Raw genomic sequence first — 18,039 nt, forward strand, 5'->3', positions numbered from 1 at the left:
TGTTTCGTCCATAACTTTCAAACCGTAGCTCCGTTTTCGACGTGCTACCAGTCTACGAACTCGTGGCATCGTGCACTTCGCCACGGTACCCTGGTCAACTCGAAATCCCCACCGAGTCAAAAGTCAACTTTTGACCCCTTTCGGTCAACGGTCAACGGTCAACCTCGATCAACGTGCACGGATTCCGGTGCGATTTGGGACGGGGTGTTACAGCCTTCCCCCCTTACAAAAATTTCGTCCTCGAAATTTCCGCACGTCACTGGAACAAACAAGGGTTCTGATCACGCACCTGCGCTTCGGGCTCCCATGTCGCTTCCTCGACTAAGTGGTTCCTTGCCAACCAATCCATGCCCAACACTACTTCAAGTCCGGATAGATCCAACAGGATCAGGTCTGCTTCCATCACTTGACTTGTCTGCTGGGGTCTCCTTCCTCTACCTCTACTCGATCCTGCAGACGGCTGGACTGATCCCGAAGAAACTCCTACTAGCTGACTCCCCTGGAAACTCTGTCCTGGAAATATCCCCGTATGCTGTGTCCGTCGACCTCCTTCTAGCACACTGCCGCTACCATAAGGGCAATCCCTCCTTATGTGACCTGGCTGCCCACACCGAAAGCATAAACCATCCATCTGACACTGCCTAGAATGATTCCCCCTATAAAGTGGACAAATCCGCGGAGAACTAATGCGTGACTGCTGATACGAGCTTGTATCCACACTGATCGAATGGCGAGCTGGCTGGGGCATACGATAACTATCTCTCCTCTGGAATCTGCCTCGTGGGCTTAACCCATCACTGTCTGAGCCTGAGCTATGGCCTTTCTTAGCTGCCCCCTGTCGAGGTACTCCGCTATACGAACCTTCGAATAATCTGCTCCTCGAGGGTCTGTGTATCTCCTCCTGTCTCTCTAGCTCGAGCGCTGCATCCCTGGCGGACTGATAGGTGGGATGTACTGATCCAGAAAGGGTGTAGCCGATGCTCTCTTTCAATCCGTCTATGAACCTCACCTTCTTCGTGTGATCGTCGGGAATCAGGTGCATGCAGAATTCTGATAGTTCTCGGAATCTCCTCTCGTACTCGGTCACTGTCATGTTCCCCTGTCGCAGTTCCTCGAACTCTCTCCTTCTCGCCTCACGGTACGCAGGAGGACAAAACTCTATCAATGGCAGTTGTTCATCCCAGCTACCACGAAACTGCATAATGCAAGACCTTAGCAGGTCTTCTAATGTCTGAATTGTGCACTCTGCTTGTCCATCAGATTGCGGGTGAAAAGCGGTGCTGTAGTTAAGTCTTGCTCCTAGTGCATCAGCCAACTTCCGCCATAGTCGTGAAGTAAAGCGCGGATCTCGATCGGAAACGATGGCTAACGGTACTCCATGAAGACTTACAATGCGCTGCACGAACAACTAAGCTAACTTCTCGGGTGAAAAATGTTCTCGTACCGGTAGGAAGTGTGCCGACTTGGTGAGACGATCAATGATTACCCAATTGCCGTCGTACCTTCTAGGTGTGGAAGGATGCTTGAATACGAAGTCCATGTTGAGTTCTTCCCACTTCCACACGGGAATCGGTAAAGGTTGGAGTAGTCCCGAAGGCTTCTGTCTTTCTGCTTTCACTTGTTGACAAATCAAACACTTTGATACGAAGTCTGCCACTTCTCTCTTCATACCAATCCACCAATAATACTTAACAAGCGTCCGGTACATCTTGGTACTCCCAGGATGCATCGCATACATCGAGCTATGCGCCTCCTCTAAAATCTCCTTCTTGAGTCCTGGGATATCCGGAACACAAAGTCGTCCTTTATACACGAGGGCTCCATCCCTCCTTATGGAAAATTCCAGATCAAGACCTTCTTGTACTTTGCCTTTAATTGTCCTCAACTTAGGATCTTCCATTTGGGTCTCTACTATACGATCCCCCAACACCGGTCGTACCTGGAAGCTAGCCATGAGAACTCCTGAAGGATGCATATGCATTAACACCCCCATCTTCTTCAACTCCACCATGAGAGGTAGTTGGATGACTTGGACTTGAGCAAGAGATCCAGTAGCCTTCCTACTCAAGGCATCTGCCACTACATTCGCCTTACCCGGGTGATAATCAATCACACAGTCATAATCCTTTAACAACTCCATCCATCGCCTTTGCCTCATATTTAACTCCTTCTCTGTGAAAATATACTTGAGGCTCTTGTGGTCGGTATAGATTTGGCATGTGGCTCCATACAAGTAGTGCCTCGAGTTTCCACATCGCTTCCTCGACTGACAGGTATTCGATGTTCTTTTGTAGCAACAACACATGAATTACGCTGCATGCTGATGTCTGCTTTCCCGCTTCCACTTGTCGGCAGCGTAACTTAGCAAGTATACTAGAGGCCTTATCCACTATCACTACACTACCATCACGCCTAATAGTGACTTTAACTTTCCTCTTGTGCAACTTTCATTCTCATGCCCACTAATTAAGGATATTCAAATTGGTCCACGAGAACACGATCTGCAAGTCTTGGTCATAGTCGAACGCTAACCATAAGGTGCTTCTAAAGCATGCATCCTTAAACCAACAACCAACTCTCATGACTCGATCAGCACTTTAAAAGGTTAGATTAGAACTTAAGTCTAATTTCCTCAAATACTGGTATCACCAAGTTAAGGTTGAGATTAATTCACTTGTCTTCGATTACCCTCCTAGTACTTACAATTAGAAAACCCTTGCTCCTCATTGATTAACCAATAGTCTTAACCTCGACAAACATCAATCTTTCTTTTAACTAAATTCATCAAGGTCATGAATAAAATTCTCAACATCCAAATACCATTCTTGAAAACCCTAAGTTTCCCCCATTTCAAATAAATTCCATGAATCCACACCTCAAGCAATAAAGAATTTAAATCCTAATTCTAGCATCACCACCAATACTATGAACAAATCACTAGATCCTTAACCCATAAAAGTATTCCACACTTCTTAAATTCTAACTACGTCCCAAAAATCATACTCCTTATCATTGTAAATTATCACCAACAATATCAACCACCTTGAATCGATAAAGCACCACCAATACGAACCTTAAATCTCCAAGGAAATAAGATATCAAGATCTTAGCTTCTAGAATGAAAAATAACCATGCTTAAACATCCAACCATGCCTAAGGAATCATCCTCATCTCATTAACCTCATCAACCACCAAGTAGAACTTTAGTCGCTATCCGGATCTTGCTTGATTCTCTAAACGCTGTCGTACCTTCTCTTTGTGAATGATAGTTTAAGCACGAAATCCATGTTTACATCTCCCTACTTTTACTTATCGGTGACCTAAGTACCTTTATTCGGATCTTGCAACTTCCTTTATCGTGCCAAACCACAATGTCATCTAGTGAGCATTCCATACGTCTTGGTACCCTTGGGGTGTATCGCATACCTTGAATCGCGTGCTTTCTTTAGGATCTCCTTTTTGAACTCAACGATACCCTGCTTTGGATTCTCGACTGGCGATACTTAACCCTTAAGTCGCTCTTGGAAAAACCATAACATAAAACAAATAATAAAATATATTTTTCAAATATACCTAACTTGCATAGGCAATTGTTAAAACTCCACATTGAAATAATAATAAACACATGAATAAGTGCACAAAATCATATCTTAAAAACCATAGCATAAAATAAAATATGCACGCTTGTAATGGAGGTACATACGACACCTTCTACATGCGACGTAATCCATGATTCCAACTGTCGCCGACACTCTGCTACCAATACAAACCAGGGTGGTTGCCTATATTGGCCGTCCAATTCCCCGGGCTCGTAGGCAACATGATCATGGGGCTAGCTCTACATGGACCACATTGGTTCGCCGCCTCCATATGGTGCAGTATAATATCAAACAATATAACATACAGATACATGTATGAACACAAACCAAAAATACTTGAATAAAACACCTTTAATTTCAAATACCACTTTGAAAAGCATTTAAATTTTGATAATCGATCGGGAAAATATTTTGACGCCTTGAAATCGATCGACACACATCCTTAGGCAATCATCATTCTTCTCCATGAACGAAACGGATACCATTCACGATGATAAGCTTGACCTTCAAAAAGAAAAGGCATCCTCGACCATCGACTAGGCCATAGGAATTTCCCGTTAGGCTAGATGATCCTAATTGACACCCTCGAAGATTAGAGTTATTCAAACTCGGGCAACGAATTTACTTCGAGACAAACAGAAAGAACGCTTTCACACGGGTAAAACGAGAGATTAAACACGGATAGGATGCACAACAATGCACAGTCCCTTAGGAATACTAGAACCTAGAGCTCTGATACCAACTGTCAGGACCCGTCCAAAGTTCCCCACCGGAACCCTAGACAAGCCCTGATCCCAGGGAAATACCACCGAACCTTCCAACGGAAAATCCGGCAGCACCTCCCCTAAGGGATTTACTTACCACAAATTTACCTACACTGAAAACACACTTCAAAAATATCCCCTTATTCCTCCCACAAACTACAAATTGGTTCCACAAATTTCAGCACTTCAAAACAAAAATACAGTAATCCAGTGCAAGATAAATACAACAAGAGTGAAAGAAATAGTACAACTGCAATAAAGAAGAACAGGGTACTTCACGAAGTAAAACAGCGATGAAGATCAAGTCCGCTCTGGATGAACACCGACAACCTGGTACCTAGAGGAACGGAATTTAAGAGTGTGAGATGCTAATCATCTCAGTGAGCGACCCTATCTACTATACAATATAATACCACGGTAATAGGTATATAAATAATAATTATTTGGAAATAATATTTTCTCTCAAAACCCTTACAATTCTCTCAGTTGGAAAGGTTCCCCTTTTAAAACCTTTTCCCAAAACCCTTTATTCATATTCCTCGAAAACCAAGACATCAAATAAATATCCGAACAGTAATAGTAATTTTAATTCCAATACAGTTTTAAAACATTTTATTCTTAAAACACAGTTCCGAAATTAGTTGATGCACCCACTATATACCAGTGGCGCCAACAGTACCCAGCGTCCCAAGGTACCGCCAGACAGGAGGTTATAGAAAGAAACCGGCATACGGTCGCGTGGCGTCCCACTGCGCCGCTGCTAACCTGGTGTCCCGGCCAATGGGGGGTGGCCACCCTCTCCGATGGCATCCACAGGACACCCTCATAATATCACCTGCGCGCTACTCACACCCACCTGCGCGCTAATCATATCCGTGTGCACAATATCCATATCACATATACCATATCACATAATCAGAACACCAGTACGTGCACGGTGCATCTAAAAATCATAAAATCCATAAATTTAAATCATAAAATAAATTTCACATTTTTCATAAGCATAGCGGGCATAATCTATCCGCTTGAACCGGGAAATTCTCCACAATTTCTTTATAATCAATGCCATAAATTCCATGATTTTCAAATCCACCAACTTCCAAATCCATCAATTTAAATATCCACATTTTTCCAAGCATAAATAATTCTCGAAATATCATAGTCAAATCTCATAATATTCCATGGGCATATTTTATAAAAATTGAAATCAGCAACATAACCAAATATTTTCTTTGAAATATTTGAAAATCAAATCGTGCCCAATTTACCATGAAAACCACACCAATTTCAAAATCCTCAAAACCATAAAATAATTCCACACGGCATAAATTTGTAGAATTCGCATTTTCTTAAATCCAATAAATTCATAAATAATTCTACAATAAATCCAATAAATATTTGGCACATAGAAATTAAATTCCAAATATTTAATTCACACATAATATATTCATCAATTAAATTCCCCAAAATTAATTTGAAGGTGGGTCACTCACCTGGAGCACGCAATTAACCCATGATCCACTACGGGATCAATTTTACGACTCACCGGTGCTCCTAGAACAAAATTCACAGACAGTCAAATAAATTAATATTTTATTCGGGTAAATAATACCCGGTACCCGGGGGGTCAAAACACAAACGATATCTAGAATTTACGAGTTATATACCGAATCGAAGCTCGAGTGATGCTGATCACAGATTCGGTCTTACTTCCCGGTGATCGGACCCGACGGGGTCGAAATCTCGCCGGAAAGCTTTTCGAGTTTCGGCTCTGCAATTCTCCCAAACCGTCTCGAATTGGCGGAAACGGAAGCCGGATTCGGATTCAGGAGGTCGAACACAGCGGACTGGAGCCGGCCGAAAATTTCGGGTACTCGCCGGAACAGTATTTTCCGGCGGGCCGTCGCGGTCACCGGCAACCGTCGCTGGCGGCGCGTGCGTGCGGTGGCCGTTGGCTGTGAAATTTTGCAAACTTGTAGATCGTGAGGAGAGCAATCCAACGGGACCGACGGTGAGCAAAACGGAGGTCGGACGGCGGAGAAATCACCGTTTGAAGATTTCCGACCCCTCGCCGGAAAACGCTCCGATCCCGGCGCGTCGGTGGTCCGATGGCCGTGATTTTTGGTGGGTAGGCCGGACTTGAGGAGAGGATGATGGGTGTATGGCGCGTGTACTGTATATCGGCCGGAATAGTGCCGATTCGCGGTGGCCGGCGGTGGAGGGGGAAAAATCGCCGCCAAACTTCGGACGTCCGATCCGGGCGCGTCCGGCGGCCGTTCGCCGTGAAATTTGGAGGTTTTGCTGGAAATGAGGTGGGCAATCTGGATGGCCGGCGAGTGTACAGTAACTAGGCCGGAAAACGTGAAAAAGTCCGGCGGCCGGTGACTTTCTCTCTCTCTCCTCTCTCTCTCTTTCTCTCTCCTCTCTCTCTTTCTCTCTCTTCCCCGAGTGTTTTAACAAATAAAACCCCCACGTGACACTGTTCATGCCACGTGGACCAATCAGAAGCTGACACATGGCATTTCACTGTTCATGACCCAAAAACATTAAAATAATACGGTATCCGGTAAACTTCAAACGTCCATAACTTTTTAACCGGATGTCCGTTTTGAGCGTGTCGCTAGTCTGTGAACTCGTATCGACGAGCACTTCACAACCATGCACGAGTCAAAGCTCAATTCCCCATAAACAAAAAGTCAACTTCGGCACCCCTTGGACAGTTTGGTCGGCAACTTGTTTCGTCCATAACTTTCAAACCGTAGCTCCGTTTTCGACGTGCTACCAGTCTACGAACTCGTGGCATCGTGCACTTCGCCACGGTACCCTGGTCAACTCGAAATCCCCACCGAGTCAAAAGTCAACGTTTGACCCCTTTCGGTCAACGGTCAACGATCAACCTCGGTCAACGTGCACGGATTCCGGTGCGATTTGGGACGGGGTGTTACAGGTGCTCACAGTTATTCTACACCGATGAATTCAGGAAAGCTGTTATCTCTTCATGATGGAGATATTCTGCACAATCCAGAAGAATATAGGAGTGTTGTAAGAGCATTACTGTATGTGACAATTACTAAACCTGAGATCAGTTTTTCAGTCAACAAACTATATCAGTTTGTTCATTCACCAAAGACAACTCACTGGAATGCTTGTAAAAGATTGCTTAGATACTTGAAAGGTAATGTTAACTGTGGTTTGCATCTAAGAGTTCTTGAATTGAACAAGCTGGTGTTTCATGGCTTTGCTGATAGTGATTGGGCAAGCTGTCCTGACACTCGAAGATCCTGCACAGGATACTGTGTTTTCTTTGGGCCTAATTTGATATCTTGGAGTTCAAAGAAACAACCTGTGGTTTCTAGATCTAGTACTGAAGCAGAGTATAAAGCATTGGCAAACATTATAGCTAAACTCAGCTAGTTAACTGAACTTGCAAAGGAACCTAAGCTGCAACTTCAAAGACCAATTGTGTGGTCAAACAACCTGAGTGCAACAGCATTGGCCTTAAATCCAGTTTTTCATGCACGAGTTAAACATATTGAAATTGATATTCATTATGTTAGAGAAAAGGTCTTATCAAAACTATTGGAGATTATATACGTATCTACTTGTGAGCAAACTGCTGATATCTTCACAAAACCTTTGGGACCAGCTCGTGTTATGTAGTTCAAGTTCCAAAAACAACAAATTATTGAATTGCTTGGTAACTAGTCATGTTCCTTTATTCAAACAAAAGGTTGATTGTAAAGATTTGGGACGTTTTGTTTGAGGGGGCTGTTAGAACTATTCTGGTTTTTATAGTTACAAAGCTTCAGCAGTAATTCTTACTTGAGGAAGATGCCAGCTCAGCTTAATGAACCAGCTCAGCTTAACAAATTGTTGTTTGCACGTGTTTCTTGTTTTCTTGTGTAAAAGGCGGTTGTAATAGATACTCTATATATATATATAACTAATTAGTTAGAAACGTGTTAAGCTTGTAATCATTTTTCAGTTTATACAAGAAGAAATTTTCTCTCATTTTCTCTTATTTTCTTTCATTTTTCTCTTAAATTTTTCTTCCTCAGAAACCTAAATAATACTAATTAGTATTATTTATTGCCTCTATTATTTATGATTTGTGTTAGCTACAGGGAACAAGAAACAATAATTAACAGGTTAAATTTAATTTTCTATAAACAATCCCAAAGTTTTTTTTTTATGTTTTAAATATATCACATTAATTGTTATTATTTGTTTCTATTGACGTTGACCCAGTCCATCATCGGACAACGATGGATGATTATCATTCACCATAAGTGGTGATTTCTATTATTTACCATATATATTAAATATATTTATCATAGGATTGGCAGGAGAGTAATGGTTTTTTCGACTTAAAGTAATTTTTTTTTTTTTTTTATAAATTTTTTGAGAAAAACAGTAAAACCAAAAATAAATATAATCAGAAAATAATGACTTAAAGTACCATTATTTTCTGCTCTCACCATCACTTATAATCTCACACCAAGGCACTCTCTCCGCCCAAGTTGAACTCCAGACAGGAAATATTCCTTTTTTGTCCCTAAATAAATAAATAAAATAAAATCCGAAAAATCATTTTGGGAAAACCGAAACAGCATTAAAAAAAAAAAAAAAAAAAAGCTTTAAAAGGAGAAAGGCGGAGCGCTACGAGATCTCGATCTCTCCGGCGGAGTTACCGATCGTCTCCGGCGAGATCTCGAGCACTATTTTCAATTGGATCCTTATAGATCTCTGAAATATCTAATGGCTCCGGTTTCAGCTCTCGCAAAGTACAAGCTCGTCTTCCTTGGAGACCAGTCCGTCGGTAAAACCAGCATCATCACTCGCTTCATGTACGATAAGTTCGATAATACCTATCAGGTCATTTCCCGATTCACTCTCTATCTTCTTCTTTTTTCCAGATTGTTTTTGAGAAATTTTGATTTTTTTTTTCCCCCTTCCCGATGATTTTCGTTTCTTTCAATTTTCTTTCAGTTCTAGAAAATTTTCGCTTTTGCAGTTTTTCTTTTGATTTTGGAAGTGAAATGCTTTAATCAAAGTGCGTCGTTGAGCATGTTTTTGATTCTTTACATTATATTTCTTATTTATATTTGTTTAATTTTAATTTTTGAGTTTTTTTATTTGTTTAATAATGTTAATGTTATTTATCTTTTTTTTCTGTGTATGAATTTAATAAAATAGGCTACCATTGGTATCGATTTTCTCTCGAAGACAATGTACCTTGAAGATCGTACTGTTCGATTACAGCTCTGGTTAGCTCTTATGTATATTTATTTCAGTTTTTAGTCTAAAAGTGCTACTATCAATTTGTACAATTAGTTTCTGAAGTGATCTCACTGAACTAGATTGTCACCTATCACTTCTTATTAATTTATATGGTTTAACTTTATTGTTGGACTTGATGATTGGTTGCCATGATTTAACTTCATTGAGAGCTTGTGGTCGTGTGGAGTTATTGAAACTCTGTTTTGAGGTGTTGGATTTTTTTCCCCTAATGAAAAGCATCTTAATTTTCTTCTTGAATCAAATAGGAGTTAGATGGAAGTTGGATGTTTGATGCTTTTACTTTTTGTGGGAAATTGGGATCATAGCTCATTGCTGTAATTATTCATATGCCTATTGCTATTATTGAAATAACATGATCATAATATCGAGGTTGAATATAATAGTTTACTATACTTGTTAGTTTTTGTGCTAGCTAACTTGATAGAACGAAGTTTCACTGGGGGTCTATTGAGTTCCACATAGTGATGGAATACTTTCTTTAATGAAGTGCAAGACTACGACTGTTTTGACAAAAGGCCTACAATTGCTGTATGTTACAACTGTTGACATGGTAGGCTCTAGGGTCTGAAAGCCTTTTGCAAAGGCATAAGGTTACAGGGGATGGGGACTTTAGGGTTTCTTTACTAAGTAGGCTGTGAATTGGCTGACTAATGGAAATCACTTATCTGGAGCTGTTATTGTGGCTATCTTAGAGTGAAGATCTATGGAAAAACTTTTAAGTTTTAGGATTTTGAATATGTAAGAAAAGAGATTCTTTTCTGATAGAGGAAAGAAATGACAAAGTAATGAAACTTGGAGTTATTTAAGTGTGTTAATATATTCCCGATTGAAACGCTGGCAATACTGAGAAAAATGAAAGAATAAAAGGAAAAAATAGATGGGAAGGAAAACAACAAAAACTTTAGGTGAACTGACCACAAACTAAACCTATCAATGAATTATAAATCAAAGACTACAAGCAAAGTTAGTAAACTACCCCTTGACTGATAACCATAGAGAAACCATGGGTGATGGAACCATAAGGCCCTAAAGTATCCCTAGCTGCAAAACTTAGTTCTTTCTTGATGCAAGGACATTAGCCATAGGTTTAGGCTTCCAAAAAGGGTATCGCAATGCTGGAACTGACACTGAATGAGTTGACTGTTATTCCTTTATATCTGGATGTCAAATCTTTTACTTTTTTGTTGTTTGGTATCATTGTATCATTTCATGATCATAGAAAGTGGAATTTTCGATGTCATATCTTATCTTCTTTTATGCTGAGTTGACGCTTACAAAAGTGGCATTTTGATGTCATATCCCTCATGTTGTTTATTGATCTTTATTATAATATTCTTCTTTCCTATTTACTAAAGTGCCATTTTGTAAATTTTCTATGTGGTTAATTCAATATCATATTTGACGCATCAATTCATGACATATGAAACAGGGACACTGCTGGACAGGAGAGGTTCCGGAGTCTTATTCCAAGCTATATCAGGGATTCCTCTGTGGCTGTCATTGTGTATGATGTTGCAAGTATGTTACCTCCTGTCTCTCATGCACATATAGATGCACAAATATGTATTTTTATTGAAGTTAGATGTGACTCTATAATGCATTTACGTATAGAGTCTTCAGCATGTTAGATGATAGGACTGGGTTGTTATTGGTGGTGTTTTAGAGGTGAGTTTTCAGTTAAACTGGAAGAATCAGTAGTTATACTAATATGGAAATTCTGAGCATGGACAGAGAAGTTTGATTGGATTGTGTAACGTTTTAGCAATGCACAGTTGGAGGGCAATACAAGTAATCAAGTGGTAGCATATGCAAATATAAAACCTTAAAGCATTAAGCTTAGCATTTGTTGCTACAAGTGCCAAATAATTTATTTTCGAGAAGTCACTCTAGGTCCATTCATATGAAGTATTTTTGCTGCTGAAAAAATATTCTAGACAGCCTGAATAAACTTGGAATTTAATTTCTTCAAACCAATTTTGGGTTTTATTCTACATGCTTGAACAAACTTCATCCACTGTTTTGTCTTTTTGTAATGGTATAGGCAGGCAGTCATTTCTAAATACTTCCAAGTGGATTGAAGAGGTTCGCACTGAGCGGGAAAGTGATGTCATCATTGTACTTGTTGGAAACAAAACGGATCTTGTTGAGAAAAGGTAATGATTTACCTTCTTTCTAATGGTTTGTTATGAAAGTTAATTTTCTTGTTTAAGCATTGTAATTATTCAGTTGCTACTCTGGTGCTAGGCTTTGTTTTTAACTGTGTAATTTTAATTTTGTAGCTGTACCCATCCATGGTAAAATTGAATGGAAGTTATGAAAGAAAAGCTACTGAAATTCACTATTGTAATATAAGATAACAAGCACTTTCATTTGTTGCAACTCTTTTTTCCATTTTAAGAAACAAAATTCCCATTATTTTATCATTTTAGAAAGGCAATATCACAAATTAACTCAATACGCCAAAACTAAGACCATTTGCATAATCGAATTGATTGGTACATTTTCGTCGATGATACATATGCATGACAAAACATATGTTAGGAGAAAATTTTTGGAATTCACCGGTGGTTTTCAAGATACTGAGCACCATATAAATATTTTGGGTACCAGCCACCTTCATGAAAAACCTGTGCCTCCTTCACCTTGTTAATGTTTTTTCTTTGGTAAATTTCACCTTGTTAATGTTGCATATGATGTATTTTGCTATTATTATGTTACTCCACTTATGTCGTCTTGTGAATTGTTGGACAGGCAAGTTTCAATAGAGGAAGCAGAATCCAAAGCTCGTGAGCTCAATGTTATGTTTATTGAAACTAGTGCTAAGGCTGGCTTCAATATCAAGGTCAGCTTTCAGTGCTTTGTTAATAGGAATGCTATTTAATGCATGTAGGAATGCAACTGTGCTGGAGTGAATATGAATACTAATGTTGCAAATGAAACTGAGTTTGTTATGAAGCTACCTATCTGTTTGTGAAAGGTCTAGAGATATTATCTTCATATGGTTAGAATTCTTACATGTGTCCCTTGTTAAGTGATGATAATATCCTAGTCTGCTTGATGAGGAAAATATATGACTCTCATGGTTAGATAAGTTTTTTTTTATCATGTATAATGATTAGTTAACAGCTAGCAGATTATATTACTTATAATCTTTGGACTTTCAGTATTTTATTGATGTTCATGTATCAATCCTCTTGCAGGCTCTATTTCGGAAGATTGCTGCAGCATTACCAGGGATGGAAACACTTTCCTCAACAAAGCAAGAAGACATGGTTGATGTCAATCTAAAGTCTTCGAACGCAAACTCATCACAGACACAACCACAGTCAGGCGGCTGTGCTTGTTAGTTATCGGATGGATTTAAGCTTTCATCTCCTTACTCTTCCATTTTCATACATGCTTCTATGATCCTAGTCTGTAAAGTTTTCGTATCCTGATCCCGCCATTTTGTAGCTATGGATTTTTTGTGTTGGCTTTATTATTTTTAATGGTCTAGGCCTTGTTTTGGCTAAAGCTTGTAAAAATTGCAAGGGATTTCAGATAAAGTAATTACATGAATACACTTTTAGAGAATGACTCTACCTAATATAGCTATTTTAATGTATGTAAAATATCCGTCAACTAGACTTGTGAATTCTACGGCTCATGATGGATGGTAAAGCTCATAGATGAGAAGTCATCGTGGAACTTAAAAATAAATAATAAATAAATAAAATTATTCTTGGATAACGCTTTGCAATTTTGGATACAAAAATGTTTTTCCGTACAATTTGTGCTGTCTTTCGTTTTGATCAGGTTGGCCGAGACTTGAAGGAGAAAGAAACTATCCCAAGCCGCCTTTCCTATGCATGTTCAACTCTTGATGGCATTTGCTTCTCCTCTTTTTTAATTTAGCCGTTGAATAAGTTAGAACGCTATAATTTTTGTATCTCCATCCTCCACTTATGAAAAAATAAAATTGGAAGCGATTTCCAAAGACAGTTCTAATCCACCAAGAATCCAAGATAAACTGAAAAAATTTTATATATAACTTTAATTTTTTTTTTTTTTAACATATTATGTAGCTGTTAGATTAGATGCATGATATAGTGTAACAAATTATTTATAATCCAACTTATAATAATTATTCTATACAATTTATAAAATTCACTTTGGATATTGTATAAAAGACCATAAGTGAAAATATGAAAGTGAGTGGTTTGGTAACTTCTTTTTTTTTTGGGTAAATGGTTGGTAATTTGGTATTGGTACTTTTTTTTTTTTGGATGAAAATTTGGTATTGGCACTTGGTGGAGCTGGGTTCCCCAATTAAGATGCTGAAAAGTGCTTGTATTCGCCCATTATCAGCTAATTTTCCAACCAATCATTGTGTTTCCCACCACAAAGAATCAAAAAGACGAATAATAACCCTACAAGGTTTGACAAGTAATAACGGATCTTGTGCTTTTTATAATTTATACCGTACTTGATTGACATTTATGCAACAGCAATACATCCACGTCCAAACTTTTATATTTTGACTACACGTGGCGTAATCTGAACGGTGAAAGTGTAGTGAATCCTCGGAGTCTTCCTCCAGTCTCAGTTTTCATCATTCGTACCTGGAAATTTTTGGACAAAATAAGGTTTTTTATTATTATTATTATTATTATTTTGAATTTGGGGCAGTAGCAAAAAAGCCAAACCCTTCGGAGAGTTTTTTAAAAAAACAAAAAAAAAGAAGCCGATTTTTTTTTTTTTTCAAATTTTAACAATTATTGTTTTCGGTGGGCTGTATTTCTGAAGAACGCCAAGCTTTCAGTCAGTCGAAGCAACCACCATAAACAACATGCCAGGTTTTCTCCCCCTCACTTTTTTTTTTTTTTTTTTTTTTCCAATTTTTCATGTTCTGTTTGACGATGTAGGAGGATAAATTCACAATGGGTTTTATTTATGTTAGCTTGTACATAATTGGGTTTCGTTCAGAATTAAATTCCAGGGGCTGTTTTGTCTCTGAGAAACTAAACGAGAAGGAAAGAAGACAAAAAAAAAAAAAAAAAATAGTTTTGGGGTTTCAATTTGCAAACTTTTATTTTCACTTTTAGCTATGGGTTTTTCACTATCAAGTCGAAAACTTATTAAAAAAGAAAGCTTGAAAATTGTTCCCTATTAGAAACTATCGTAATACAATCTTGGTTTTGAAATTAATCTATGAAATTTGTTAAGAACTTTCCCAGAATGTAGCGAAAAGAAAAGTGAATCTTTTGGGAATTTCTTTTCGATTTTCGATTGACTTTCGGCAATCAAAATTTATTTGCCAGTGTTCTGTATTTTATGTTTGAATCCATTTTCGATCATATTTTGCAACGTGCTTTTTTACGAGCGAAGTTCCTTGGCCAACCAGACTAGGATCACTAATAGTTGGTTTGGGTTTTTGATTGAATAGTAAAAATGGGTTTTTACTTGTTTCAATTATTTCATCTATTAATTTATTTTTTGCTGAATGTTGTAAGTTCAGTTCTGATAATGCTCAAGTTAGTATCAAAAACATAGAACATGTTAAAAGGAAGTCTTATTGAGAAGGCTATTTTATGTTTCAATATAAATCAAAATTTAAAAATTTCTAGTGATATATGCTTTTCATTGGCTTGGATTAATCCAAAATAGTCTGGGCCATAGGTCTTCCTTGTCAATCTACTCAATTAGTGGCACTCTGGACCTTATGCTCTTTCCGGTGCATGATTGGAAGAACTGAATCTCAGTCTGTTAGGGATATAGAACTGAACGTCACTTTAACGGGGATGAAATTAAGTAATTCTATCCTCTTAAGGGCGATGCATCTACTAATATTATGCTTACCAGATGGCGGATTAAGGTTTTTCTTTTTGTTTTTGTGAGCTCGAATTACTTCATATCTTCTTTTTAGAATTTTGTGTTCATTATTGGAGTGGTGGAAGCCTGTTCACATTCCTTCTAAGACATATTTCCATTGTGGCATTAATTATCTTTGTATGGTTCTTTTGGCCAGTAGTAGTTGAAGATCGAAACCCCAACCTCAAATGCTTATTAATAGGTAATAGATGATCTATTGGATAAGATCATTCCTCTCCTCTATGCATGCATGCTTGCATTTTTTTGTCTGAGAGTTGTGCTTGTGACTGATAATTGTGTATCGTATGAAGGCATACAAGCCTTTTACTTTCTCGTTTGGTTCCTAGATATTGTTCAAACAATAGCAGAACTACTCTTTCTGCTTAGCAAATTTCATAACCAATGAGATGCATCATGTGAATCTGTCTTTTATGTAATGAATTAGCTGCTGGATGTATTTTATTATTTATTAGGCTAATCTTGTGTTGAAGTTCTTTCCAAGTTATTTAAATTTCTATAAGTTGCCAAACCCATAAGTGATATTTTTATGCATATGTTATGGTAACATGTTTGTGAATACCTTATATGTTTATGCTTATGTTATATCTGATGCAGATAACCAAGAAGCAATCTTGGAGAAGGATGAAACTTCAACCGACCACATACAACCTGTTAAACTTGATCAGTGGAAATGGTGGTTGTTGGTGGCAGCTAACATAGTCTTCCTGCTGGTGGGCCAGGCAGCTGCTGTTTTACTTGGAAGATTTTATTATGACCAGGGTGGTAATAGTAAATGGATGGCTACTCTTGTCCAAACTGCAGCCTTCCCCATCCTTCTTATTCCGCTCTTTCTTCTCCCTTCCTCCAAAGATACTTTAACTTCTTCAACTCCACCTTCTTTAAGAGTACTTGGCTCAATTTACTTTTCTCTTGGAGTGCTCATTGCCGGTGATAACATGTTGTATTCGATTGGACTTTTATACCTCTCTGCCTCTACTTACTCCCTCATTTGTGCAACCCAATTAGCTTTCAATGCAGTTTTCTCTTACTTCATCAATTCTCAGAAGTTCACTGCTTTGATTCTTAATTCTGTGGTTGTCCTGTCACTTTCTGCAGCCCTTATTGCAGTCAATGATGACTCTGATGGACCATCAGGAGTCTCAAGGTCCAAGTATATCATCGGGTTTATTTGTACAGTTGGGGCTTCTGCATTATACTCTCTTTTGCTTTCCCTTATGCAGCTTTCTTTCCAAAAGGTTCTTAAAAAGGAAACATTCTCTATTGTGCTGGAAATGCAAATCTATACATCACTGGTTGCCACTAGTGCTTCGGTTATAGGTCTCTTTGCAAGTGGAGAATGGAAGAGTTTGCATGGAGAGATGGAGAGTTTTGGTAAGGGAAAAATTTCTTATGTGCTGACTTTGGTTGGGACAGCAGTATCTTGGCAAGTATGTTCTGTTGCTGTGGTGGGCTTGATTTTTGTGGTCTCTTCTCTCTTCTCCAATGTAATTAGCACTCTCTCTTTGGCTGTTACTCCTATTGCAGCTGTGGTTGCTTTTCATGACAAGATGAATGGTGTGAAGGTAATCGCTATGCTTCTGGCTATTTGGGGTTTTGCTACTTACATTTATCAGAATTATCTTGATGATTCTAAGGCAAGAAGAACACAGAATAGTGTTGGCGAGTCCCAAAACAATTCTATTTGTTGATGAATCTTGGAAAACCACAGTAACTTATTATTATCTTTCGGGTCTTTATTACCTGTAACTGATTCTAGTCTCAGATTCAGGGATATTGTTTATAGATAAATGGTTTTAGCAGCAGTATTTTGCTGGTAACTAGTTGCTATTTTGATGCTTAGTAAATGGAAACATGATTTTGGCATTCTACCTCGTAGAACTTGTCAAGTTTGATGAATTTTTTCAAAGTTGCACGGGAGTAACTTTGCTCTTCATGTTTCTTATGCTGGTAATATTACTTTCTTGATCGGCATTTGTAATTCCGAAATTCCTTAATGTGTATAACAACTGTCCTCTGTTTAGGAGCAATATAAGCTAACCAATTCTGAAGAGGGTTTTGCTGAATGATGTTTCATTTCAATTTGAGCCTTGTTGAGCTTCATTTTTCCAGGAAAATAAATGTTTCTTTCAGTTAACTTTATGTGTTAAAGCATCTTTCAGGAACAAGCTTGCAGAGAACAACATTGTATTTTTTGCATTTTTTAAACAGATGCTGAACTTGTCCCATTTTGTACTTTTTTAAATTGTTTCTTCAAGAACAAGAAAGAGCAGACATGGCCAATGGTTCGTGGTTTAGTGGATAGACCTCCTACTTAATTCAAATTAAATGAAAAGAAAGAGTCAAACTCAAATTAAAAAGTAGAGCTTTGATCAATTTTGAAGTTCTGAAAAGTTAAAAAATCTGCATACCATGACATAAACTGGTACATCATTTTCTTTTTTGCTTAAATATAAAAATCCCCAGCCACTAAAGCAAAAGGTAGAATCTTTGCATCTCATTTTAAA

At 38.2% G+C, this 18,039-nt stretch overlaps 3 protein-coding genes across 5 annotated transcripts; all 3 read left to right on the forward strand.

The window, feature by feature from the left end:
* Window positions 1-7,333: 7,333 nt before the first annotated feature.
* Window positions 7,334-7,777, forward strand: LOC132803805 (uncharacterized mitochondrial protein AtMg00810-like). Its single transcript, XM_060817352.1, has one exon. It carries the CDS (start codon window positions 7,334-7,336, stop codon window positions 7,775-7,777), a length of 444 nt encoding a protein of 147 aa, XP_060673335.1.
* A 1,118-nt stretch (window positions 7,778-8,895) lies between these two features.
* LOC107421710 (ras-related protein RABH1b) lies at window positions 8,896-13,237 on the forward strand. Its single transcript, XM_016031001.4, has 6 exons — window positions 8,896-9,238; window positions 9,560-9,630; window positions 11,094-11,182; window positions 11,706-11,817; window positions 12,416-12,506; window positions 12,865-13,237. The coding sequence occupies exons 1-6, from the start codon at window positions 9,122-9,124 to the stop codon at window positions 13,009-13,011; spliced, it is 627 nt and encodes a 208-aa protein (XP_015886487.2). The 5' UTR covers window positions 8,896-9,121; the 3' UTR covers window positions 13,012-13,237.
* Window positions 13,238-14,299: 1,062 nt separating this feature from the next.
* On the forward strand, window positions 14,300-17,598 carry LOC107421711 (probable purine permease 11). Of its 3 annotated transcripts, none has more exons than XM_016031003.4 (3): window positions 14,300-14,499; window positions 15,672-15,716; window positions 16,130-17,598. In XM_016031003.4, the coding sequence occupies exons 1-3, from the start codon at window positions 14,493-14,495 to the stop codon at window positions 17,221-17,223; spliced, it is 1,146 nt and encodes a 381-aa protein (XP_015886489.3). In that variant the 5' UTR covers window positions 14,300-14,492; the 3' UTR covers window positions 17,224-17,598. The 3 variants fall into 3 exon arrangements, with proteins under 3 accessions (XP_015886489.3, XP_015886490.3, XP_015886491.3); XM_016031004.4 differs by having other exon boundaries at window positions 15,675-15,716; XM_016031005.4 differs by lacking the exon at window positions 15,672-15,716.
* The last annotated feature ends 441 nt before the right edge of the window (window positions 17,599-18,039 follow it).

The sequence above is a fragment of the Ziziphus jujuba genome, chromosome 5, assembly GCF_031755915.1.
Source record: "Ziziphus jujuba cultivar Dongzao chromosome 5, ASM3175591v1".
NCBI classification, from domain to species: Eukaryota; Viridiplantae; Streptophyta; class Magnoliopsida; order Rosales; family Rhamnaceae; genus Ziziphus; species Ziziphus jujuba.